The sequence below is a fragment of the Tyto alba genome, unplaced genomic scaffold (assembly GCF_018691265.1).
Source record: "Tyto alba isolate M040663 unplaced genomic scaffold, T.alba_DEE_v4.0 Super-Scaffold_44, whole genome shotgun sequence".
Lineage (NCBI taxonomy): Eukaryota > Metazoa > Chordata > Aves > Strigiformes > Tytonidae > Tyto > Tyto alba.
The window spans coordinates 9,573,818-9,600,934 of record NW_024881320.1 but is presented as its reverse complement, the minus strand read 5'-3'; the positions used below and the strand labels follow the sequence as shown (position 1 = coordinate 9,600,934).

General features: G+C 36.6%; 1 protein-coding gene across 1 annotated transcript in view; it reads right to left on the bottom strand.

Annotated features, from left to right (window-relative positions):
- TXNRD2 (thioredoxin reductase 2) overlaps positions 1-27,117 on the bottom strand; it is a 37,160-nt gene that overhangs the window by 9,756 nt on the left and 287 nt on the right. Inside the window, exons 2-13 of the mRNA XM_033008230.2 lie at positions 26,042-26,107; positions 25,343-25,399; positions 24,587-24,731; positions 24,190-24,264; positions 23,771-23,849; positions 22,689-22,751; positions 22,164-22,234; positions 17,561-17,580; positions 17,087-17,178; positions 14,407-14,581; positions 5,750-5,886; positions 280-375 (exon numbers count right to left, since the gene is read on the bottom strand). Of these exons, the coding sequence (XP_032864121.1) occupies positions 280-375; positions 5,750-5,886; positions 14,407-14,581; positions 17,087-17,178; positions 17,561-17,580; positions 22,164-22,234; positions 22,689-22,751; positions 23,771-23,849; positions 24,190-24,264; positions 24,587-24,731; positions 25,343-25,399; positions 26,042-26,107 (1,076 nt within the window). The remainder of the gene's footprint in view (positions 1-279; positions 376-5,749; positions 5,887-14,406; positions 14,582-17,086; positions 17,179-17,560; positions 17,581-22,163; positions 22,235-22,688; positions 22,752-23,770; positions 23,850-24,189; positions 24,265-24,586; positions 24,732-25,342; positions 25,400-26,041; positions 26,108-27,117) is intronic.

The window sequence follows — 27,117 nt, the reverse complement described above, 5'->3', positions numbered from 1 at the left end:
ACCCTGTCCAGCTGAATCTTAAGTGTCCAATGTTGGGGAATTCTCCACTTCCCTGGGGAATTATTCCAATGGCTGATTGCTCTCACTGTGAAAAACTTTCCTCTTGCATCCAATCAGAATCTTCCCAGGAGTAACTTGTACCCATAACTTGACTACTGTCAAAGCTAGATTCCAGATGACAAAATGCAATTTATTTAAAAATTCATGAGAGAAAAAAAAAAAAAAAAAAAAGGCATAAGATTTGGGGTTTATTATTGAAAAAAAGAAATAACAACTCACATTGTCATAGTCCATCAGCTCTGAAGACTGGCCAAAAAGACGCTGAGCCAGCAGTTTTCCTGCAGCTATTGCGGTGGGTGTTAGTTCAGGACGGCCCTAAGAAGAAAGCACAAAGATTTGTTCTAACTAAGAGAGAAGTAGCATCCAAGGATTTCTCCTGGGACAATGGTCAGAGGAAGGCCAAATCTTTGGAATTCCAGCCTAGTAACCAAGGCTCCAAATAGAGAAGGCAGTAATAATTTCTGTCCAAACATGCTTTTAAGTCTCTGACTTTAATATCTGTCTTAATGGGGGGGAACAAATGCCATGAATGTATCAAAACCTTATATCTTATCACAACACCTCCTCAAAAGCACAGGATATTCACATGGTAACCATTCACTTCCCCCTTTCTTTCCACAATAAGTCATCAAGAAATTTTTCAGATGGTCTTTTTAAAGCGGGAAAAGCCTAGTGTAAAGCAACAGTGTATTTATAACATCAGATCTTTTTAAGACAAGTTGTCTGTCACATTTTTACAGAACACAGGCACAAAACTTAGCTATTTGTAGAAACTATTACTGACTTCCTATGTTGGTTCTGGATTAGAGAAGTTGAACACTATTTTGCTAGCACTGCAACCTACAGGTTGAGTTGGTCCTAGTCTTAGGCTCTGGTACTAGAGAGGGGCTTGAAAAGAATTGCTGTTGACAAATACTAACTTCCTGCAAGTGAGAAATGTAATGATAGCAGAATATGACCAGGACATGATCCAGTTCAAGCCATGAGTCCTGGCTACTTTTTATATCCAAACAGGACTATGCAGTGTGCCAGAACCCTAATTTTGAGTACTGGTAGCACAATACCACGGGAACATCAGAACTCTAGTGCTAGCTTTAAGGAAGATGGAAGTTTTTGCAAACTGAAGTAAGGCACTTATTTTTTGAAGTCCATTTATGTTAATAAGATCTAACAAATTTCATAAATCCAGTAAAAAGCATTACTTGAGAGTTCATCCAAGACACATCATCAAGGTGCTTGTCTGAGATCAGGAAAAAGGTCACAAATCTAGAAAGAACTATGTGGAGACCTAAGAAAGCCGTAACTAAAAAACACCTTTGTGGGACAACATGGAATGCTTTATAAAACGCGTGAAGTTTTGATTCATACAGGTCCTATGGTGCAATCTAGATATAACACTTCTCACACTCCCGCAAAGCCCCGCTTGGAGGTAGTCATCCAATAAGCCCTCTAAAACAGTCTTCAGCAGAAAATAAAATAAGGATTCCCCATCACACACATTCAAGTTTTTCAAACTGTTTTTTCATTATCCTGAAGTTTTTCAGCATGTACTGGAATCCGTTCCTCTTTCCCTGGTTATCTTTTCACTATGTTGCTAGATAGATTCTGTACATGGTATTAGCTACCATTTACTTCAATACACATACTGTATCACATATCTGTATATTAATATGCACTTATGCTTTTACCTGTACTAATAACCACTTAAGTTAAATTTCCATTGCAAAAAAACAAACTGAAACAACATTATGTCTAACCTGATAACAGAAACTACAATTCTCATTGTTAATGAAGACTAACCTATTTTTCCCCACAGCTCACGACAAATTACAAAACTGCAAGTCTATCCCTTTTTTACCCCCAAGATCCATCAAGTCATGGTTTTTCAAATACAGCATTTTGACTTTCAAGTCTGTAAATGTCATTTACCAGATGAAATTTGCCATTTGTTTTTTCTTATACACATTTGTCTGAAACATGGCTGCCAATCATTTCTGTAGCAGGAAATACAGATGTTGTTTTGGCATTCCAGAACTGAATAGAAGATTGGAACGAGAGATAAAATTGTGAAAGCATTGCCACGCATTCCATAAAACCCAACTAATTACTAAAACATCCATGCAGATAAAGACCAATTTCTCATAAACAATGACTTAAAGACCTTCCTTGGTAAATATTTGAAATGAACATTCACTTTGCAGTCATGTGTAGAACTACTCTGCTGATTATTATGGATATGAATTGTTCACAAGAATCCTCCAATGTATTATACATTTAAACGAGATGGCTCCTAAGAGAGTTTAAAAAGCTTTGAAGTAATGTGTATTTGTTCTAACACAACTCTTTTTGGTCTTATTTCTATTCAAAGCAACATACTGTACATTCCACCTTCTCTACACATCTTTGTTGTAACACCCTTTGAAATATGACAGATGTATAGCAGCATGACCATATGATAAACCTTCTTCTGAGAGAACTTCTTTATAGTGTGTGTCATGCTTTTCAACAAGAATACTACTGGAGGAAGAATTTTAATATAGAGAGTTTATATCGGCACTGAAAATATTCAAACTAAAATTCCAGTTTGATCTTCCCCATCCTGATTACAGAAGATGAAAATGTCTAAATGCAATTTCACCTGTCAGTTGAAAATAACATTTTGCAAAAGCTTGAAAAATTTTTTTTGAGGGTAGACTGACTAACTGACTTCTAGAATGTTTTTTTTCCCCTTTTCTCCAAATGAACAGCTTGAATAACATTAGGATTCCATTTGCCATACAAGGGTGCAACAAGACACCCATGCACACATAGTTTCCCATTTGTGCCAGCTGGGTATGACTCCCAAATGAAAACAGCCATTCTGAGCATATCAGGAAACTCGCCTTTCTCCTTTCTCACTCCCCTTCCAGCCAGGGCACTGAATTAAAACAAGAAAAGTAGTTCTTGCTGTTTGGTATCTATTTAGTATCTATTCGGTGTGGCGTGGTAAAGGAGGGAGGAGAAGGGCTTGAGAACTGCTTGCAAAGGTATGAGCAATAGCATCTTATGGTAGCAAAGAGACTATGACAGGGAGAATGAAGAACAAAGAGAAATTCCGAGCAGGAACACTACAGAAGAAAAGATCTTATTCTTATAAGCAATATTAGGGATCATTGATGCTCATTCACAGGAAACAAGATTCCCCTTCCTGTGCTCTTTTGGTAGGTCTCACCCAGGAAGTATCACACACCATGCTCTAGAGCTTTGTGGTTCTTATCAGGATGCACTTGATTCTTCTGTGCATATTCTTTGAGATGTGCACCAACACAGAACTTACTTTAAATTCTGGTTCCCATGCCAATGAAATTTATTATCTAAATTAATTCTGCTTTTTAAAAAAAAGGCAAAATTAATTTAAATATTCATATTAAATAAACTTCATTGCTTAGCAAGTAGAATTACATTGTACTGGAATCAGATAAAGGCAATAATTCCTTCTATCTTTAAACTCTATAAATGCATGAATACAATACTATGATTTCTTTAATTCCCTATATTAAGCCTATATGCAAATAAAAGATTAAGAGAATATTTCTACAGAGCACGGATTTAACTTTTCTGGTTTTCCCCAATTGTACACTGGACACAGTATAAAACTGCATTGCTGTTTTTAACACTTACATTTAGAAGTGCCTATTGAACAACTCAGGTTCAAAAATCTGCACTAATAATAACAAAAGCAGGAAAAGGATATCCAAGTTTTCACAACAAAATGAAAATGACAAATAAATTAAGACCTGATTTTTTAGATCCAGAGTAGGAAAGAGGAGAGCATCCTGCCTCTAACTTTATATTTATTACTTAACTAAATCCTCAAAGGACAGAAGACAAAAAGCACCCAAAAGGAAATTACTTGCCCAAAGTAACACTGAATATTGGCAGTAAAATGAGCAATAGAATCTAAGGCCCGGTCAGCATTGCCTCTTAACAACTGCTTCTTGGATGAAATGATAAAGAAGAGTTTGGAAAGTAGGAGGCAGGCCTGATCAAGGCATGTATCAGGGACAAGCAGCTGTAGGAGGTCATTGTGAGCAGACATAAGACTTCAGGAAATATCCCAGAGCAAGAAGTGACAAGTACAGAAGGAACCTGTATGTGAAGTGAGAAGAAAGGAGAGGAACTGTACATAAACCCAAAGCTCTGGGTGACTGGATAGGATGGAGAAGCTGTGGAGAGCAAGGAGGAAAAAAAAAAAAAAAGGAGAAATAGCTGAGCAGGAAAGAGTTTTAACACAGTTTAAAAGGAAATGGCAAGTCATTCGCATGAAGATGGAGACAGACAGGAAGAAACACATGTCTACATAGAGGGGAAGAGGTCAGGAATGGTCAGCAGATTTATGAGATTTAAGTGTCTCTGGCAGTTCCAGAGTGCAGTCAGAAATTTTCAGGGCTATTCCCAAGACATTCTGTAACCTGTTGCATCTCTTCAAAAAAAACTCAAAGCACCTGTAGGGTTTATAAATTTGAGACACCTTTGAAAGATGGCAGAATGAGAAATCTTTTAAAAGTATCTCAAATTATAGTATATATGGTGTTTGGATGTTGCTACAGTATTTAGATTTACCAGATTTTTAAAAAAGATCCCTTCACTATATCAAAAACAATTTTGATAGGAAGGTATGTGCTCATTTCCAATAAATTCAACAACAGGTGAGACAATTCTGCATCTTGCATTGCCCAGCCTCTACATTCTACATATTGCCCAAGTTTTTCAGGAACAGCAGGCAGCTTATTAAAACATCCTCCTGTAACTGTATAGTTCAGAATCCAGACAAACATTCTATTTTATGAAGACAACATATTTGAAGATGCCCAACTTTCAGTAGATACTATAGAGTTCTTCAGTAAACTGAAAATTGAGGGATTGAAAGTATTTGAGTATACTTTGATCAAGATAAAACATTCTTGTCATAAATAACTGTAGATTATAAATAGCACTAGATTAAGGCCACAGAGTTCTCGTTTTGCATCTAGAAGTAAACTATTTTGCTTAAGTTATAAAGTCCCCTCCTTCAAAAAAACCCCAAAACAAACAAACAAATAAAAACACCCAAACCAAAAAACCCAAACCTCACACCTACTTGGCATAATCATTCACAAATCACGATCAGAAGTCAAATGCATTTATTATTTGCAGCAGTTACCTTTTTTTATTCTAGAGGAAGATACTTTTGTCAGAAGCATTTTGTGTCAGAGAACAGAAATGCTGTCCTGTGACTAGTCTCAATTAAACCCTAATATACTAAAAATGGAGTTAGAAAACTTGTCATAGTCATTCACAATAAGTGTATTCAACTCCCAAAGGTAGGAACTGCTTTCACTCAGCATTCACAGGCAGTATGAAGTCATATGTCTGAAGTGATAAAAACGTTATTAGAAAGATAATTGAAGTGATAAAGACATTATTATGACCAATGATGCATTCCCTGATAAACATCAGTAATAATCTCTAATGCTGAGATACTTCACAAGATCCATGTGAAGGAAATCTCTGACCTAGGTGGCTGTCATAAATATTATAGCTCTGCAAAATGAAAAAGAGCAAAACACCAAGATATATGCTAGAGCATAACGACATCTGGGGACTAGTTATTAGTCAGGAACAAAGTTGGCTTCCTGTTATTGTAAGATAGTTTATGTAGACTCAGTACCTCTGTTATGTCTCCAATTGCATAAATGTGAGGAACAGAAGTAGCTTCTCTGGCATCAACAATGATCTTTCCAGTTTCAGAATTAGTTTTCACTCCAACTGTCTCCAAATTGAGAGTTTCAGTGTCAGGGGCTCGGCCTTAAGGAGAAAAAAGAAATTAAAATGAAAACTATTGGAAAACTTCAGCAGTGTTAATCTAAAAAGCTGGAATCCTCCACTGTGGTTTCCAAGAGTTTTGTTCTATTTGATAGTCCAAGTAGAAACATGACAAAACTTATCTCATACTGAAAAAGCTGTAAGGGTGGAAAGTATAGATACTAATTTCTTCATGAAAGGAGCTCTATTACTATTGCCTTTGCTCAGACTATTTCAGAGGAAGTTATTCTTTAATGTGCAGGACAACATCCATTGCAAAAAACACATGGTTCAATATTTATTGAACATTCTAAATTAAATTTCCTGATATAGCATGAATATGCATATAACAACTAAGAAACTTCTACACTGAAAATTTCCAATAAACATTAACCAAATGGCGCTCAATACTAACAAACAGCCTGTTGTGCACAGTTGTGGATAAAAATTATTAATAATGCTGTTCAATGTTAAACATTCCTGAAGGCCTCTTTCCTTGTTATCTGACACACTTTTCTTAAAGCTGTTTTAGTTCCCTCAGCTTGGATGAAAAAGTTTACCAACTGTGCTCTCAAGTCCTTAATTCCTCAATGCTGAGTTATTTAGCTCAAACTGTGTATTTGAGCTATTTCTGCAGAGCTTAGAAACACTATTTTAAATGGATTTTAAAACAAATGAGGCAAATTCTACCAAGCCTAGCTTTTATTACAGCTTCGTCCTCCAAAGATTTTAAATTACCTTAGAAAAGAAATAATAATTTTTTAGTGTTTTCTGCAGTTACCACTTAGACCACTGAAGTCTTGATAACATTACACTGAGCTTTCTATAGAGTATCTAACAAAGCAATTCCTGACCCAGAAATTGGAATCTTAAATCCTATCCAATTTTTCAAATGTATTTGAAGGTTAATAAGCAGAAAGAAATCATCAGGTACTCCCCAAATTTGTAGGGACACACAGGATCACATAGAAAAGATTACCTGAATATATCCAAACGAAGAAAATTTTATAACATTGCATCTGCTTTTAGAGGCTAAAAATTAATATAGATATATCTATATCTACATATATAGATCTCCTTTACATGAGTCATGATTTTGTGTTTGATGTTAATACAGAGCTACAGCAAAGCAAAACAAAAAGGGAAATGTGTTTTCATTATGAAAACAAGCTCTTTGATGTTAATGTAGGAAATTATTAAACAAAAGGAAAACCTGGCTTGTCAATACAGACCTAATTATATGTAAACATATGATTCACTGCTTTATACATCTGCCATATAGCCAGGCCCCCCAAACAATGTCACATCTGAATGCCTCTGTAAAGACTTCTGTGTATTAATTTCATCTGGTGAAACCAACACTTCCTCTGGGAGTACTGACTGAAGCTGTCGGCACTTGGCTATCTGTCTGTCTTCCCTTCTGTTGTCCCCATGGGATGTTGATCTGCTGTTCCTTCTCTGCCCCCTGCTCCCCAGTCCTGATGCTATCAGGCAACAAAAATAATAAACCTCCAGGACCTTATCTTGGCTCGGATGTGAAACAACTTCCTACCGTTGTATTTCTTTGTGTATTGAGAGTAAAGCCTGGATATTCTGCAAATGGACAACTAATGGGGTTTTCTAGTTTCCCCTTTTTCCTGCCAGGCAGAGCCAAGAGAAAGCTTAGCACGCAATGGCAGGCACTGAAAGAGGAAAAAAAGAAAAACTGTCAATAGAGTCATTTAAAGACCTGTGACAACAACAGCTGAGTTTATCAAATCTGCAGGATAACACTTAACCTTTCAATTCCAGTCTATTTTAACATGTGTACAGCTTGGTATTAATAGCTAAGAGTTGCAAAAAATGTCTTGCTACTCATAGTGAAATTTCTCTCTCAACTTTGCTGCCTAAATATTATTTCTGAAAGCAAAACCAAAACATTAAAAAACTGAACTGAAGCTTTACTGGCCTTTAGCCTCATGCTGGCTCACCTCTGTAAGCCAGAACTACACTTACTGATCTTGCTTCACCTCAAATTCAGTATCTTAGGCTCATGATTATCTTTTGTGTCTTGGCACCTTTTAATGTCAAATATGGGAAATTCAGATATTTCCCAACATTCACTTATTTGTATTATAGAATCAGTTCTCACCACTTCCCACTAGTATTGGATCAGAAGGACATTTGTTTCATACCCGTAACTCCTAAGTTTTTTAGATTTACAGCTTCAAGAAAGCATGAGTTTACAGCTTATTTCTATGATCCAGAGTGCAATACAAAACTGTATCAAATCCTATGAGGCATGCAAAACAGAGATGCCCCCCTGCTTCCTCTAAAGCCAGCACATGTGCTTTTATTTTGATGTTCACTGCCCTGAAACCACCACAGAACAAGGAGTATATGATTGTGTAAGACACAAGACTAAATTTAGCTTTTATTCAAGACAGGAAGATATTATGCCAGACATCTAGAAGAAAGGTGCCAATTCAAATCTGACCTTTAAAAAGATTACCTGTACTTTTAATACCACATCACAATCTCATCATTAATAGACCCATACAATAGCCACATAGCTGTGAAAACCACACAGATCCCCGCTTTCAGGGCCCGCCCCCATTCACTTTTAACTTTAAAAGAAAAAACAGGTTTTTGTAAAATGTAACAACATTGCTTCCTAAGGAGGCTGCCAGCCAGCTTAGTTACAGAGAGTGACAAGAGGTTATATTGTGATGTGGCATTTCTGTCCCATCATCTGCTGAGAGGCTCTAGTAATCACACTTGCACACAGAATAAGGTGAAGGCAATATCAGGCTGCTGTGACTTTCAGGTGCAGGACCTTCAACAGTAGAGACTGAAGCAGCTAAACTGAGAAGAAACCATGGAAATAGGCACAGTCAAGTAAGAGGCAGCAGTAAGTGATAGCATACTCTTGCATACAATTAAGATTTCCCAGGGTGATAAAGGTGCAGCTGACAGCAGAATTTTATAATGGGTCTTCTGCAGTTTCTTAATCACAGAAGCTGGAATGTCTGTTTGCCCCCCAGCATTTGAAAAATCCAAACTAGAGCCAACCCAGCATTTTATTACCAGACATGATATTGCAGATGGCCACTGTGAAGATACTGTAGTGTGACAGGATAGTTCTTCTGACATAGAACTTAAAAGCCCAATAGTCTTTTCCACTTCTTCCCTATACATGGGCATTTTGACACATCACTTTATAACTTTACCCAGTCTGACCTCTGCTTGACCTTAATGAAAATCTCATCTGTGTTCCCAGTCTTGATAGTCTCTCTCACCTTGTTCTGTGTGTGACACACTCCCCAAATTAAACACCACTACTCTTTCCTCCTTCAAAGCTCTCCTCAAAACCCACAAGTTGTTCACTAAAACATAGCCAGCTGATAATAACTAATAAAGACCAACTCATCATAACTAACATTCAGATTACAAGAAAATACTGACTACAGTAAGATTAACTAAGGTAAAAAAAAAAATTCAGAACCCTTGCCACATTGATAGCACCATACACCAATTTTACAAGGATGTTTCTGAATGTTTCATTCATTACTGATAAACTTTCAGCATGTCTGCCACAATTTAAAAGAAATCTGACCCGTAGTTAGTTCCAAGGCAGTAACTAGTTCTCTGCCAAGTCTGCTAAGATGTGCTGTCTCCTGTAACGTTGACTAGTAATACTTATTACATAGAGGAATAATCTCAGCAGAAAGTTTGTGGCAGCCATGGGGCAATCAGTAAACACCTGGTCATCACCATCCACAGTACACCTGAAGTTACTTGCATCTGGAGACACATCACTTTGGTCCTACCCAAACAACAACAAAAAGCAACTTCAAATGATGTGAGACCAAATGAAAACCTTACAGCATGGGACAGCCTTCTAACAATTCTATTTGTTTTGTTCTCAAGGTCCTGTACAAGGTAAAGTGGGCTGGAAACATTTTCTGAGGAAAGCTACACTTTACCTTTACATTTATACTCCTACACTAAGCTTGCTTTAACCAAAGGCTTTGTACACACTTAAAGGATGGCTCTACAGTCTCAAAAACCCGTACTCAACAACCATTCCCAAGTGAGGTCATTGGCTTCAATCTCCTAGACACTTATGGGTGAACAGAACCTGTATTCTGTAGAAGATGTCACCGTAATTATACTGGTTTCATGATATTACTTTGGAACATTTTCCACAATTTTTAAATCTATTTATACCACCATTCAGGGAAAGGCTAGTCATCATCTATTAACTTAAATAGCACTTTAGTGCTGAAATAGTTCTGACCCTCAAAATGTTCTCTCACATGCAGATTACAGGCATAGTTTAGCATCCAACTTTTCCTCAACATGAAGTGATTTTTGTAGTTACAAGCTGGCAAAATAAGTAGCATAAAATAAGAGTTACACTCAAAGATTATGGGTGGGTTAAACAAAAGAAGAAAAAAGTACCATCCAGGCCTCTTTCAATGCAAACAAATTACTAGCACGTTAAAAACAGCCCTGTTGAATAAAGTCTGACAATGTCATCAGAACTAGATATTGGGGGAGAACCTAAAAGCACTGGCTGACGTAATGGGAATGACAATTTTCATTAGGACTGTAGAAACCACATCTTACCAAGATACTAATTAATGAAAATTAATAAGAACAAGACACAGGAAGTTCAGAACAGTCCCAGAGTCTCAGCAAACCACATCACTTTAGCATTAAGAGTTGTCTAAGATCAACCAAGGTGCATTATTTTTCACTCAACAGTACAAAGGTTAAAAACTGGATGACAAGGTTTTGTTTGCAAAGATGAATCTAAAGCCTATCCCCTTTTCTGTAGGGGCTGCCAGAGATACTCACAGGAGATCACAGCAAAATTTAACCATATGGGACTTCTCAAAGAAAATCTCCAAACAAAATTTCTGTTTTCTTAGTTAATCCAAACTGATTTGGTTGTAAGACTTGAAGAAAACTACTACGTATATATTTAAACAAAAAAGTTATATACATAATCCTTTCTTGGTATTGAACCGTGAGGATTTTATTTTACTACAATACAAAATAAATCTGCCAAGTATCCAGTCTGACACAAAGGACAATATGCTTGATAGCACGATGTGTAAAAACTGATACCTGTTCAGATTTACATTAAGCTAAAGTTATAATTCCTTTTTATAGCAAAGATGATATTATTTCAAAGACACATTGGCTTTCATCTAAGCTTATGAATGCAAAGAAACCTGAGAATGGTTGTTCCATTTATCTCATCAGAGAGAAAACTCTTTTTGCAAAGCTAAATTTAAGACCTGTTGCTGGTCATCACTCTTTCTGTTAACAATTTACTAGCACACTACCTCACTTTCTCTGTCAGAATAATTCTAGGATATTTTGTAAACACTTGCTTAGTTTAATCATCAATTCAGGGTTGTTCCTCTATAGAGTAAGACCTCATTAGATATGTAGTAACTCAGTATCTTTTCTCAGAACTTTGTGAATAATCAAATTCCAGTTACAGCAGTGATCTCTTGCCATTTACTGCGAATTTAATTGGAAATACTACACACCAATTCCTTTTATTTATTAGCCGTGTTGCAACTGCAGCATTCAATCCACAGGTTTCAATCCTCCAATAGCTGAAACAAACCTACTTTACAAAGCCTGATTACCTGGCAACTTTGTCCTGCAGCTCAGCAGTTGTACTTGTTTATAAAGGTGTCAGTTGCTACCCTTTTCTTTGGATGAAGATCCTGTGCAATCTGTACATGCACACACTTACCATAGGTGCCTTATATACCTGAGCTATAAAGCTAACATATACATTTTTTTGTGTCCTTAAGGGCAGGGGGAATACTATATAATATTTAAAGTTTATTCGTTCCATGCTGAACAGAAAAAAAATCTCAAAAGTTTATCATTTCAGGAGAATTCTCACAAAAGCAGAAGACAGAGCACTAGTAAAAGACAGAAGGACATTACAGGACTAGACAGGTAGAATCAAATAAAGGTTAAGAAAGAGCTGTTTCACTGATCTGGAATATAATATTATGGTCACTCAGCAAGGTAACACAGGCCCATAACAATTACCTACAAAAGCTTTGGGTTGAAAGCTTTAAATTACATTAAAAAGTATCAAAATGATATTTTTTTTTTTTGCTTCAAATATTTTCATTGGTTCAAAAAAGCTGCTAGAAAAGCAAAGAGAGCATTGTGCCTGCTTTTATTGGCTTATTCATACAAGTAGAAAATTACACATTCCAAAAGATAAACAAAACTATTACTTGAAACACAACGTACGTTTTTTTTCAAATGGCCTACATTAAGAGATAATAGCTTACCAAACTCAAACTATGTCCCACTGTCAATAAATATTTTTACCATTATTTATAAAATCCTACTAAAATTTCACAATGCATTTAGAAAAATTAAGGAAATATCTACTATAATTCAGGCTACAATTAGTTAACAATAGTGGCTGCTTTTTAACTAACTCTACAAGCTGACTTTCTTCAATCAGTATTGTAACTGGCACATCTGCAGACAGGAAATCCTTAACACTACCAAGTTTCCCAGCCTATTATCTGAGACACCTGGTGTGGGTGTGTTGATACAGAGCAAAACAATGAATCATATGGACTGCACATCAATTAAACACATTAACAGTTAAAACTGGTTAATCATTAAGGGTGGAGCACCAGTTTGAACACTAAGAAAAAAAGTCAACCCAAAACCCCTAAGTCCTCAAACTATTCATTTTGCAGTTTCTAGATATGGATTGTAACTCAAATCTATGACAAAAATGATATTACATGTAGCTCCTCTATATCAAAATAGCAAGTGGAGTCACATTATAACTGAGCTGCAATAGTATATTGTGCAAACTTATTCCATTATAATTAACACTAAACTGAGATTTTTTTTTATTATTATTTCAATTTAATCGTTCTTTTTTCCATGTTTGACAAAAGTAAACAAACTGACTTGACATTTCACAGTTGTGACTCCAACTCAGTGTACTTTTACCATAAAGCTAGAGAAAAATCAAATATGGCATTTAGAAACCCACTTCTTGGAAATATTTTCATCTCACCTCATAAATATTATTCTACAGTTTCAGGATTGTCACATCTTCAGGTATTTTTTACTCTTGGCAAACACTAGTGTCTTTGAATGGTTTTGGTGAACATAATCCATTATTATAGGCTGTTTTTACAGTTTATAGAAGCCCATTGCACTTCTAAGAGTAAGTGAAAGAAAATGTTTGTCACAACACACAACCTGGTCTCTGTTTGGGGTATTAGGAAGATACAAAGCCAACTTAACCAAGGGAAAGGAACAACAGGTCGACAGATTTAGTCCACTGGGCAAAATATAAAATGCTGTAAACAATCTGTTCTTGTTTCCTGTAATGGATCTATTCTGTGACCATAAGAATTTAACTTTATCTGTTATCAACAAATGAAAGAGTAATACTTTCCCGCTACTCTAAAACAGTAGTGTCAGATAAAAAGAAGGGCATAAAGATGAAGCAGTTAAAGGAATTACTAAAGCTGCTAGTAAAATGGATTGTTCTGCATCAAAACAGATTTTTTTGTGCAGTAAGATCAAGCCTATTTACTTGTTCACCAGATATCCGCTTGCCAAACATCACTACTACCTTTAGCCATCCATTATTTATCCAGAATTAAAGATAGTCACAAAGCTTTATAAGCACAGAAGACAAGAGGTCTCCTATTCTGGTGGGTTTGCAGTTCATCTGAACCAATATAGGAACTGAGGGCCCACTCACAACAGCAACAAATGAGCAGCTTGGGGGGCAATGCTGAAAGAGTACTTTTGTTCCGGTGGGCTGGAACCTTGTACCATATATCATTTAGTGTGTTAATCCTTACAAGAAGTAGCATTTGACTCAAAGGAGGCAAAAAGCAGATTTAATTCCCATCTCTGGTGATTATGCCCATAGCCATTTGTCACAACATTCTTTTAAACTGATTTACACTGACATCATATGTCACTTCTGAGGGGTCCGAGATACGTGAAAATTCCTAACCAGATTTCAAAAAACTCTAAAGTTCCAAGGTTCCCTGCTATGAGCTCAGATTTTTAGGGACTATTTCAGCATGGTTTAGAAAAATTTCTAGAAGAAATGGTCACCTCTTGAACAGGATAAATAGGAACTTTTAGTGAATAGCTTCATGAATAAGTCAAGAGTATGGACTTAGGGGACATAACGTACCACAGAGGTTGCTGGAATTCATGCTCTCACCCTCTAGTAAATGTAAGGAAGACTAAATGGTCTCCCATTTATTGCAGCTCATGCAAAAGTAGTTACCATGGATTTCTTCCATTCACTGTAACTTTCATGTGTTTTTAGACTGCAGATGATCAAGTAATGCATGCAAGAAAAGAATTAAAAAACTATCAGTGTGTAGGTCACTAAATATTTAATATAAAAAAAGGGAGGAGGGTTTGGCCCTATACAACATGATGGGGGACTTCATAATGGAAAGCACTGCAAATAATTGTTAACATTATCAAATTTACCTACTGCCCACATCACTGTGTCAAAGGAATCGGTTTCTTCTGTGCCCAGGTCAGTATTTTTCCAGGTAACTTGCAATCTGTTGCTCTCCAATTTTTCAACTTTGGTTGGGAAACATCTCTTTAAAAATTTTGTGCCATAAGATTCCATGTGCTCTGTTACTAACGATGCCATTTGCTGTTGAGTAGGGGAAAAAAAATTGTTGATTCCTAGATATATGACCTTTCTAACGTAAAACTCTCCTTCAGCTGATTTCATGAAAATACAGTAAATACACTATACATTTCAAACATTCTTTGTCACTTTGTTACTATGCATTGTCAACACATGATCATTTATTGAGCCAATATAACCTGCAACTCCATTCCAAGAGGCATCTACATCTGAATATTCAAATTACTTTCAAAAAAGTAAAATAGTATATGAATAAAATGATTGCTTTTAAATCATTTGTTGCTTATACAAAAATAGCATCTAGAGCATATTCAATTTAACATTACCATAATTACCATTTTCTGGCAGCTTGATGAGAATTAAATACCTTCATAAAGCTAAAGAATAAAAGTATTTCCCTTTGCCATGCCGTCTGTCATTTCTCTGCAATGACTATGAATCACTAAGGTTTCCTGGAAAGTTCTACTACAAAAAGGAAATAATGCTCTTCTCCTCAGAGCCTCTTTGAATTAGTGCCACACCACAGTCAAGTAGTAAAGTGTCACATTGACAGGTTTATCCAAAGATGTCATTGCTCTTGACTGCAGTAATTCAGGTTGCACTTTGTCAAAGACTATGTTCATTACTTAAAGGATATTATCACAAAACCACTCACACAGAAAAAATACATGCAAGTTCTCAGCTTACAAAACTTTGGTTTTGAAGCTGATATTAATGAATATGAAGGCAACAGCCGGGTTATATCTCTTCAGAAACACGATAGCTCACTAACCAGTTTCCATCAAACTCAGCGTGGCTACAGACGGAACATAATTATTTTATCTCTATTAGTACTTTCTTAACTTTGAAATGTCCATTGTGCTTCTCCTGTCTACAAAGTATCAAGTTCTCAGGGAAAGCCCTACTGTAACTGCTTTATAAACTGCCACACACACTCTTAACACTATTCCCTTTTCAGATCTCATGCTGTTACAGGTCTAGATTTCTTCAATGATGAGTGCAAATCTCAAGACACATTCTTATACAGTGTTCTGCAAATTCTGGTACACATACCACTAGTTTTAAGGAAGCCACTTCAAAGTGGGAGTGGCTGGCATGCAACCAGTAGCTGTCACTACCTGCAGTGGTACTCGTCACTGCTGCTTCTAACAGCAATACTACCTCCTCAAAAACTGTGCTGTTACACATGAAAATAATTTTCCTACACACTGTGTGTGCAAAGAAGTTCTTAAAAAAAAAAAAAAAAAACAAAACAACACCCACAGTTCTATCACTCTTTCATCAACTTTGGCCTGTAAATGTTTTTCACTGTTACAATTAAGCATTAAAAAAAATCCTAATTTATGATACCAGGAATAATTAAGTTAATGTTCTTTCATTCCCATTCCGAAAACACTATTTTCAAGTGATTAACATGACAGTCTCATTCTCAAGGCTGACATTTTCTAAAGTTATTCGCCTAAGAAAAGATTTGTTACAAACTTCAAAGAAAAAGTTCACTGCACATGTGCATGAAAACTCAGAAGTCTCTCACTGTTTTAAAAATACTACAGAATATTTTCCTTCAAAGTAGTGTTAGCATCAAATCTTCAGGGACAGAAGATTCACAATCACCTTTATTAGAGTCTCCCTACAGATTTAGGGACCAAAAGGACCCATAGAACAGAGGCTACAAACTCACATCCAAGCAACACCTTTACTGGATCCAGTAACTTGTCTTTAACCTAAGCCTACTATATTACCTTCTATTTCTTCTTTAAGCAGTTATACTTTTTACAAAAATCCTACATAAAACCTTTTTCTCTTGTTGACTTTTATCATTGTTATTTCTAATTGCTTTTACTCTCTTTATACAAGAATGGCTTTCTAGCCAAAGCCATTTTCTGTTTTGTCAGCACAATTATGACCACTTATACTTTTAAATAAAACTCAAAATCCCAATTTTGAAACACATTTTTTCTCTTTAAATTTCCCTGCCTGAAAGTTTTTGCTTTTAATTTTCTCCAGTTTAGGGTCGATAATTCCACTGAAGTCACTATATATTTTTTTTTTACCTAGTTATAACCACCACTGTTTTGAAAGTGGTAAGGTCAAGATTTGCACTTCCTATTGTCATTACAAACTTCCAGCTTAGTGATTTATTTATATTCATCATAATGAACTCCACATTGAACTACTTCATGTTAAGTTGAATAATTTACTTTAAAAATCATTATCTGTATCTCCTAGAAATTCAGGATTACTTTAAAGAGTCTCATGTTTTAAGCAGTGGCATAAATCCCTCCCCTACTTCCTAACCTTTCCAATCTGGTTTTCAATCAAGTATGAAGAAAACCAAAGACTTACTTTTCTGAGTACTGTATCAAGAGATATGATAACAAAACAAGAGCTAATATTCATATAGAAATTGGAGAAGCCTATGACAATTTTCTTAGGAAACAAAAATAATCAAATATACTTATCAAATATATTTAATATATAAGGAGATGTAAGATATTCTGTACTCACCTGATCAAACCCACGAAGTGGGATGCTTCTCATCATGACTGTAGTATCCAACCCAATGCCTGTTAGAAAGCCAGCACACTCAAGTGACACATCTGGTGAAGCATCAGTTAAGGAAATATAAACAACAATTTCATATAAATGCAATATAAAAGGATAGTATACAAGTGGGCTTTTCACCTAGAAATATCAAATTCTCCTTGCAGACAACATCTTTAGCTTGTTTTGGGTGCATAGAATAAAACTCCAAAGGTTTAGAATATTTTCCTCATAGATAACATTGGTTTTAAGATCCTGAGAATTTATCCTCAGCTGACCTTAATTCTCATGATGGTACTGCATAGAAAACTATTACTATTTTATTACCAACTCAACTACAGGGCATGAGCAAAGGAATTCCAAAAATTGAGCTTTCATAGGAAAGATAGCTATGCTTTATTTATAATCATAAATCATCACAGCTTTTTGAAAGGATACAGCTGGCTCCAACAACCAACCTGTTACACAAAAAAGAAAAAAAGAATAAACCAGTGGAATGAGCTTGTGCATATTTCTGCACAATAAAAAAAAAAAAAATAAGTATGTACACTACAACATGTGGGTTTATCTTAACAGAAAAAAGAAGAACAGACTTATAAGACATAAAGAATTGTTCTTATATTGTAAAGAGACATTTAAATACATACTCTGAAAAACAAAGTGAAGAAAGCCATGAAAAGTAGCAAGATTAAGAGTCATCACAAATATGTCAATTGTGTTCTATGATATACTTCCGTTGGAAACATCTGGAGTGGACTCTGACAGGTTCTCACCCAGCGTCTACTGGTACTTTACAGGGTGTCTCAGCACCATTGCCTCTGAGACAGTAGGCAACATATAAACATAAGGACAAGCAGCAGTCTTGTCAGAACTCTAGTATATCACAAAATTTCTAGAGGTACCTTAATTTCTATATATATTTAAAATTATTTTTTAAAAAACTTAACACAAAAGTTAAGCACATTTGAAATGCATCATCTTTCTATCAAGTAGATTACAGTTCCCAATATAAGATTTTATTCATTGCTAAATTTAATTTTAAGCTATAACCATCTGCTTTTTAATCATCTTATTTTTCCAAATGCCAAGTACTTGTCCTTCCTGCCTTCAAAAAATCTGAGTATGCAGTTATAAAAAATCCATTTAATAGATTTACCCAAACTAGTATTTACAAATTACATTGACTTTAGATCTTAAATATAACTCCAGCTCCCACCTCTCCCCATATTTCACCCCTTTTCAACCAAGAATATAATTAAAACGTCCATCTAACACCTTTAATTTATGAGCTGTCAGCTCTCTAGCACAGCAGTTTCCATGCCTGTTCCCAGATGCCCTATACATTGGAGCAGTCCTCTCTCTTCCAACCACATCCTTGGTTCCCCATGTCTGCTGGGTACACAAAAGTCAGAATGCTCAGTCACTGTTCTGGAGGTAAAAGTGGGTTCAACCTGCCAGTCACTGACGCACAGCTGCTGGACAGGCTGCACTCGTATTCCTTTGCTACTCATGTGTTATGCAGACTTGTTAAAATCTCACAGTCTGGAGATGTATTCTACATAATATTTCCACTTACAACAAAGTCTTTTGTTAAGTTTTTGAATTAGGAAACAAAACACCACTGGGGATCAAAATTTCTAGTTACTGAGAGAACGGTGTAGAATGTTAGGCTCTTTCTGACTATGATTTTCCTCTATGGAAGTACATGCTTTATAAAGAACTTTAATTCCCATGCTTTATTAAGAACTTTTAATCAAAAAACAGCAACACAAAAACACAACACTTGGAACCTACCTGAATATTTGGCACAATTTTTCTCTTTATTTTGGGCATTTTTTAAAAAAAAGCAGGTGTCTCTCATACTGTCATGTTCAAAAGTTAAAAAAAGAACTGGATTTTGGGGTATGAAAGACATAGTTTGCTAATTCCATTTTGGAAAGCTAGGAATTTTAGAAGTTTACTTGAATTTAGAAATCTACTTTAAAAATTCAAAATACAAACTCACATAATCACATAGTTTAAATATGTTATTTAAAGTTAGGAGGATAAGCAAGGAAGCAGAAGCATAAGTCACAGAAACTTATCATATTCTTCTACCCATATCCAACCTTGTTTGACTGTTTTGAGGATGGTAAATTTTAGCAACACAAATGACAATGCCAGCAGAGAGAACAGTTGCGTAGAAATAATCCATTAAGTAATGACCTTTTCCTTCAGCAGGTGTGCCTCCATGAATTCAAAAACTCTAAGCAACAAAGCAAAACTATCTTGATAGAACATGCTTCAAACAGGTGAAAATTCAAAGTAGTCAGATCACAGGAAGGAACACAGTTGAAATATCAACCTATGGCCTACACTTCCCACACTCTTTTGTATTCTACATTTTGACTGATTCTTGGACAAAGTAGCATATGCTAGTATGATGCTTCACCAAATTAACATAAACCGTTAAATCCATGGAGAAACACAAACTGAAGGCTAACACAAAGTAGTACATGCATTGCAGCCTCTTTATTAGGAGGTATTATTCATCAGTTTTAACTAAAATTTACAAAGCAAGGATCCTCCCTCCACCCTGTTACCAGGCAAACTACTGGTATACACGCTTACAAAGACAGAAATATGTTTCATAGAAGGACATCAAGAACCTTAGAAAATTAAAATGTTTTATATGTGAACACATATGGCAACTAAAACCAAATGTTAGAGGCATGATGGAGCTCTACAGACAGCAAATTTGGTTTCTCTTTTTAGCCCTGCCACTGACTAACCACATATCCCTATGAAAGTTATTCTTCCACAATACTGCAAGAGAGAAACAAGTCTGATACTTGGAAAGCTCTTCATACACAGTCTATCCTATGCTAAGAGATCAAAAATAGTAGGTGAAACACTGGCTTGTGGCCTGTACCTTACCAATCTGCACCATCTCCTAGTTCTAACAGAGATCCTTTTAAACTTTTGAAAAGTGCAGACATGGGGGCTGCTGCTCTGTAAACCCCAGGGATTACAGAGTCAGCATAACACACATTTTCTCACCAAAGACCCTAGATAACATCTATCTATCCTATAATAAAAACATACAACTTCTGAAGGTGTACAGAGAACAGGTTGAGCTAAAGAGATTAAAATCTGCTAGTCTGGGTTTTATGTTTGGCAAACAATTTAACATAGTGGGAAATAAATTCTTCTAGCCCTAGGGCATCTGATTTGTCTGTGAATGGATGACCGCCCTCTCTTGTACCATGTAGCTCCTGGGAAGTGCTACAAAAAGCCACACATTGCCCATAAAGAAATATCTACTGGAGACTCACAAGTATCAGAATGAGAATATCTGTAATTTAGGCATATGTTTGCTCTTCTTTTTCATTAGATGAAAAATAGATGCCAGCTGGCACTCATTCACAGTATCAGCACCACATTATTCACAATATATTCTACAGAGTAGAGTGTTCCTGGGCACTGTCAGTGTCTAACAGAAAAGTTAAGAAAGCAGAACCTAACCTTGTTCACACCTGCTCACTCTCTCACTCATTCTGAACATATTTTAAGGTATCTTTTCTAATTCACTCTGCCAAAAACTTCCATCTCAGGAGCAAGAATTTATTCACAATGTTTGTATATCTAAAGGACTTTTAAGTTGGTTAATGGTTTGCGCCTTTTTGTTGTTGTTGTTGTTGTTAATATGAATAACTGCAGGACTGACAGTTCTATAACCCCCCAGGCATGTAATTTGTAGGTGAGATATGTACATTTGGAGAGGGAGAAAAGAAAGAATGAGTACAACACAGCTCAGACTGAAAACAAAAGGTGTTAAACTGAATCTTGGCAATATTTATAATAGAAACAAATCTGACAGAAACAAACCTTTAACAACCCCCTCCTTCATTTGCTAAGACACAGCCTGATAAAGCACAGAAATGCTACTGTAGCCCCTGCAGGCTTATTTTGACTAAATCTCAGGAATGCAACATATAAACACTAGACTCCCACATTACACTGTTACAACTTGCATTAGCAGCAACTGGACAAAAGCCACATTTTAACAGAAACATCTTACAGGGATAAACCTTATGTTTAGATTTTGTGGGGGGTTTTGGTGTTGGTTGTTTTTTTTTTTAAAAAAAACAATTTCCTCACATAAATCATGCTCTCAAAATTCATGAGGTGACTGATATACTACAAACAACAGCTAATTTACTTTCCTTTTTAAACTGTACCAAGGAGCCCTGTTTATCTATTTGATGTTTAGCTTAACACAGTGCAATTTTGTATTAGAAAGTCACAGCCATGAATGGCAGCCTTGTTTTCTTTCAAAACACCATAGTTTCAAGCCTATTTTTTTCTTAAATATTCTTTGCTTTTTCTAAAATTGCTCAATAGTGAAAAGAAAAATAGTATTATCTGATTTTCATGCTAGCAAATGTGCATTTCCTATGACAACTATTTGCATCAGGAAATTACTCTAGTGCAATGTGGACTCAGAATCTCTCTGCTATCTGCTATGGCATTTTAGTATTTTCATTAAAGCAAATTTTTTAGTATTTCAGTTAAATAATAGCTCCCATAGCATAAGAAAAGGTAAAATTAATTCAATTTTCTTTTGTTATCAAAACTGACATCACTTAAGAGAACATCAAATTACGTTGGAGTTTCTTGCCTAGCTGAAGAGCTATTTCACATACGCTGGTATCAAATAGGGACAGTACAACTTTTGTTTAAGTTTATGCTGCCCTCTTGTGACTTCCATGCATAATTGCTACAGCAAACAAGTCACCTTACCTTAGATGGTGAAAATTCATATTTAATTCAATTTTAGAAGTGAGAAGTGAATTTCATAAGACAGGGAGGAGGGGAAATCTATTAGTTACTAATGAAGGTTGGCAGTGTGATGTTGACACATAGCAAAATAAATTCTCATAAGGAAAAGAGGAGGACAGAAAAACTGCTGTATAAAAGGCAGTTTTGAACATTTTTCACCTTGCCATAAAGAAAAAGTACAAATGTCAGCATCTATTAAAGCCACAGTAAGGTAACTTACGTTTTTCCAGGAGATTCTTTTAACCAGAATAGATCGTCACTTGTAATTCCATAGTCCAGTGCACCTGCAACCTACGATCACACAGGTAAGATCTTAAATCTACAATGCAAGTCCTGGCAGCAAAAAAGCTAATCATTACTTGGGCTGTAATGGCTGAGGTATAGCCAGGAGATCAAGGGCAATGTATCTGGGGTGGCCCAGATATGTTATCCAGTCTTCATCTTTGGAGATTTGAAAAACCTGACAGCAAAAAGCCCTGAGCAACATGATCTGACCTCACAGCTGACTCAATAGCTGACCCCAACCTCCTTGAGCAGAAGGTTGAACTAGATGACCTCTAGAGATCCCTTCCAACCTGAATTATCTTAAAGCTCTAAGCAACATCTACATCTACATACTAAATTGGATGCAAAGATCTCTCTTGTGTTACTTTATATTTACATTGTCTATTCTCCAAACATTCATTATTAACTGCAACAAAATCAGTAAAGCCATTGGAGTTGTTGGATGGCAAGGGTAACTTACGTGCATAGGGTATTTTGGTCTTCCTCCAGTAGCAATAACAATATTTTCTGCAGTAACAATAGTCTAAAAACAAAAATACAAAATCAAAATCAAGCATTTTAAATCCTTTTATCTGTCTTTAGATTGTATCTATGTACAAATGAGTGATAAATGAGAAAGCTGGCACTACCATCTACTACTGATATGTCATAATAATCAGCAATGCATTAAAAAAAGGATGTAGATAAACTAATACATTCAGGAGTTTCTCCTACACATTCTCTATCAGTTTTTGTTTTAATGTTAAGCTTACAATCGTTCCCATACTGGACAAGATTCCGATGACTACTTGGAAGCAACAGTTGTGCACAAAAGGCAGCTTTTTAAAATCAATTTTTGCTTAGGACAAAATACACAGAGATCACAGCAAGTGAATTTTGACTCTAAGGCCTGGAGTTAAGCTACCTCAAAAGTGATATGTTTATAGAAAACGCTAGGCATCTACGCCCAAAAACTTTTGCTCTCTCAAGCTGATATTAATCAGTAATAGTATATAATTACCCTCAAAAAGGTGTTAAAAATGCATGTTCAGTGTCTCATTAAATACACAAAAATGGCCACCATTCCGTTACATGACCCAGTTGCTTGAAGCTGTGCGTTCAGTATAATTGCCTCCCACACACAAGTTTGTATTAGAAAGCTAATCACCCTTACAGTTCGTCTGAAGGAGGAAAACATCTCAGACTGATCTAATGCCCAGAGCAGTAAGGAGATGTTGGTCCTCTTTACGTCTCTGTAAATATCTATCAAAGCAGTGTGACTCTGACCAAAAAAATTGCCATCTTTTGTCTCAGCATTTTCATCTGCAGAAAAAAAGTCATGGCATCTAGCAGATTAGGGGCTATGAACTCAGTAGGCAACAGTCAAATTCATAAACATCTTCTCTAGGTGGAAAATGCAAATCTCCCTCACCAAAACAATACTGAATACCTAAAGAAATTTGCAAAACTACAATCTAGCTCCCAGTCGACCTGAAAATCAACACATGAAGATGTGAAATGTTTGAAGTGAATGATACTACAGAAATCAGCACAGCAGCTCACCTCTTTACCTGCTTTTGTTAAACCACGGATTGTATACGGGTCAGAAAAACTCCCTTTCATGTTGAAATATTTCACCTTCCTGTTTAGAAGAAAACAGAAACATAAATGCACACTTAGTGAAGAACAGGAATGAAATACAATCAGCTACCCTTTCCATATCTGAAGTGCTAAAAAGGATAGCAAACAGGCATAGAAAAGTAAAAAGAAGAAAGCATTTCATGTCATAGGACTGTTTGCAGCTCTGTCACACGATTTAAGTCACTTAATTCTTGTGTCACAGTTAACTCCTCTATACAGAAAGGACTTGTAAACTCAAAGTTTTAGCTCTAACGAGAAACTCCAAAGGCAATTCAGCAATTCTACAAGGCAAAGAGCTCTTTGACTATGGGAAGAAAGATGAACTTCAGAGTCTTATTTACTTGTCTTGTAGTTGCACTCTGTGTCCCCAGTTCAAGGATTTCACATAATTCTGAACAGCTTGTGACATCACAGACCTATCACAAAACAAGAAACCGAACGCGAAGTTATCACATTACAAATTCAGATTATGCAACACAAAGATACAGGTAATTGCTAGAAATTAGGAACGTTCTACAGTACTTTTTGTTAAAAAAGTCAGTTATCAAGTCCAAATCAACATAGAATCTGCCCTGATAAACCAGTAAATAGTTTCATGTTTTAAACAGGGAGCAGTCTAAAAAGCTTCATGCAAAATTGACTTCCCTAACTGTTCTTAAATAAACACCAACTGGGAAAAGCTGTTTTGTATTTGCAGCACATAGGAGCAGATATGGGCAATAATCTTTAAATCTTTACCAGGTATGATGAACAGGTTGGGCTATATTCCAGCCATAGCGTTGGGCATCTTTAAGGGCACTCCCTAAGAGGGCTGCTTGATGCATAAGCTTTTTAGGAATACAGCCAACATTCACACAAGTCCCACCAAGTCCCCATTTGGTTCCTTGGGAAAAAAAAAAAAAAAAAAGTAAATGCACCAGGTTGTTACTTAGAGAATTAGATTGTTCATGCAATTAGTTAAAAAATTCTGAAACAACACACAGTTTACTGTCTCCTACAGATCAGTTTCTAACTCTGCTTATGTTTGTTTGTTTTGATAAAAACCTTTCCTATATATTTTTCTTCTAAAATTCAAACCATCTCAACATGTTTATATGAAGATCCAGTCACTACACATCCACATTTGCTTACTTGCATTTGCAGATCTTATTTTACATATTGTACAGGCAGAGCCTCAGCATGATGTGCTTCACAATTTTTAGAAACTGTAAATGACATTTTCACAGAGACAATATTCTTACATATTTAAGTCCAAAGTCTACTACAAATGGTAGCATCAAACACTGCTAACAACCTTAATGTGCAGGGGAAGCAGGCAGAGCTGGGACATGATTGGAGGGAACGAGCAGTACAGAAAACTGGGCTTAAGGACTTTTACTACAAGCAGAACAGACAGTGTGACTTTGGCCACTTTTCTGCCTGGAGCAATCTGCTCACCGAGGCAACCGTTCCATACACATGTCCAAATATTATCCTAGTATTTCTCTTCCGTACCTTGTGGAGAAGGTTCCACATAATCCAGAACAGCTACTTTCCTTCCAAACTGAGCAGCTTTTTTTAAAAAAAAGCAAGACAAGTTATTTAGAGAAATAAGAAATGCACAAACCTAAACACTTTTAGTAGCACAGATACAGATAAAGAGTACAGGAGATGACAGCTGGTGGTTTTTATTGTCTAACTCAAGGTGCTAGACTAGGGACCCAGTAGTCAGCAGATCTCCAGAAACCACTTAACAACTCAGATTAGAGCCTCCAGTTTCCACCAATCCTAAAAACGTAATTTGAACCCAAATGAGATGTTTAAGAACCATGTGGGTTGTTGAGCACATTACATTGAGTTACAAAAGGGCAAGGTTCTCTACCGCAGTTAAACACTTCTTGGAAACAGTCTAAATAAAAAACAATAAAATACAGTATCTATGAAGGCACTCAGAATATTTCATAATGACAGTGAAATAAAAGCTTATTAGACTTTCCCATGACAAAATAAGTATTTTTTAAAAGGTTAACAGGAAAGCTGAACAAGTCCACCCCACCTAAGGGTGTGAATTAATTTGCAGATTAACTGTATGGAGTTGAGTTAATGATTAATGTGCAGGGGCTGAAGTATACTATGTATCTTAAAAAGCTTTAGTATTATCAGTAACACTTCTCTTAGTTTCCATAAACACCATTTAAGTTTATACATACAAACCTTCTTTTGCACAAGCAAGGCCCCCAGATCCTCCACCAATTACCAGAAGATCATACTCGTTTTTTCCTGTGAAGAGGATGTGAAAAAAGAAAGAAAAGAAACAATCAAGGAAGATGGGAGAGGTACGTAATAAGGTAAACATCAAAATGTACACTACTTTTTACAATTGGTTATTGCTGATTTGGATTTTTTTACTTTGCTAGAGCACTGTGTTTTTTCGAAGTCCCAAAACATTCCTCAAAAATTGGCAACCTATCTGGTCTGGTTTTGAGAATGAAATATAGAAAATACAGTAATCCAAAAGAATTGAGGAAATAGATTAGATTTTTACACAATGTCCCAAGAAGCATTTTCTACATGATTATACAGTTGCAACCGGGATCCAGCATGGGTCTTTTGTCTGTGCATTACAGCAGCAAGTTCTACACAGTGATTTTTTTCATTAGGGTCACCTTGTCAGACTTGCAAAGCTTCAGCTACAATGTAAGTAAGCCTTGCAGGGGTGTGCTGTCCTGGTCAGAGGGAAGCTGGCCCCCCTCTGCCACCTCACCCTCCTCACAGATCAGCCCAGTCTCCCAGAGCAGTTCTGAAGTGGCAGAAGCCCATAGGTGAGCAGTGCCTCTTTCCTTTGCACAAGCATCAGGACAGCCCCTTCTTTCAGAGCTGTTAGCAGCTCAGGGAGGACAGGGGAGGCCCACAGCATCTAACAATAGCTGTGCAACCACAGGGCTGGGGGATTTTTCTTGGCCGTTCAGGTTGGGCAGTTGGGCTGGGTAAGGCTGAGACCCGCCGCCGGTCGTGGGAGTTAAGCCTAGAGGAAAGGTTTGGCTGCCCCTCGGGCTGTGCCGGTGCCGCTCCAGAAAGCCCCATCGCAGGAGCGCAGGAGGCCTCGCCTCACTCACAGCCACCTGCGGCCCAGGATTCCGTTTGCAACGCGGGGGCCGAGGGACGGGCTCCGAGAGAGGCACCGGGCAGGGGTAGCGCCGAAAGCCGTTACGGATGGAGCCAGCCTGCAGCTCTCCCCGCCTCAGCCGCTGAGGGAGGAGAGTGGCGCCGCGGGGCGGGGGGAGGGCAGC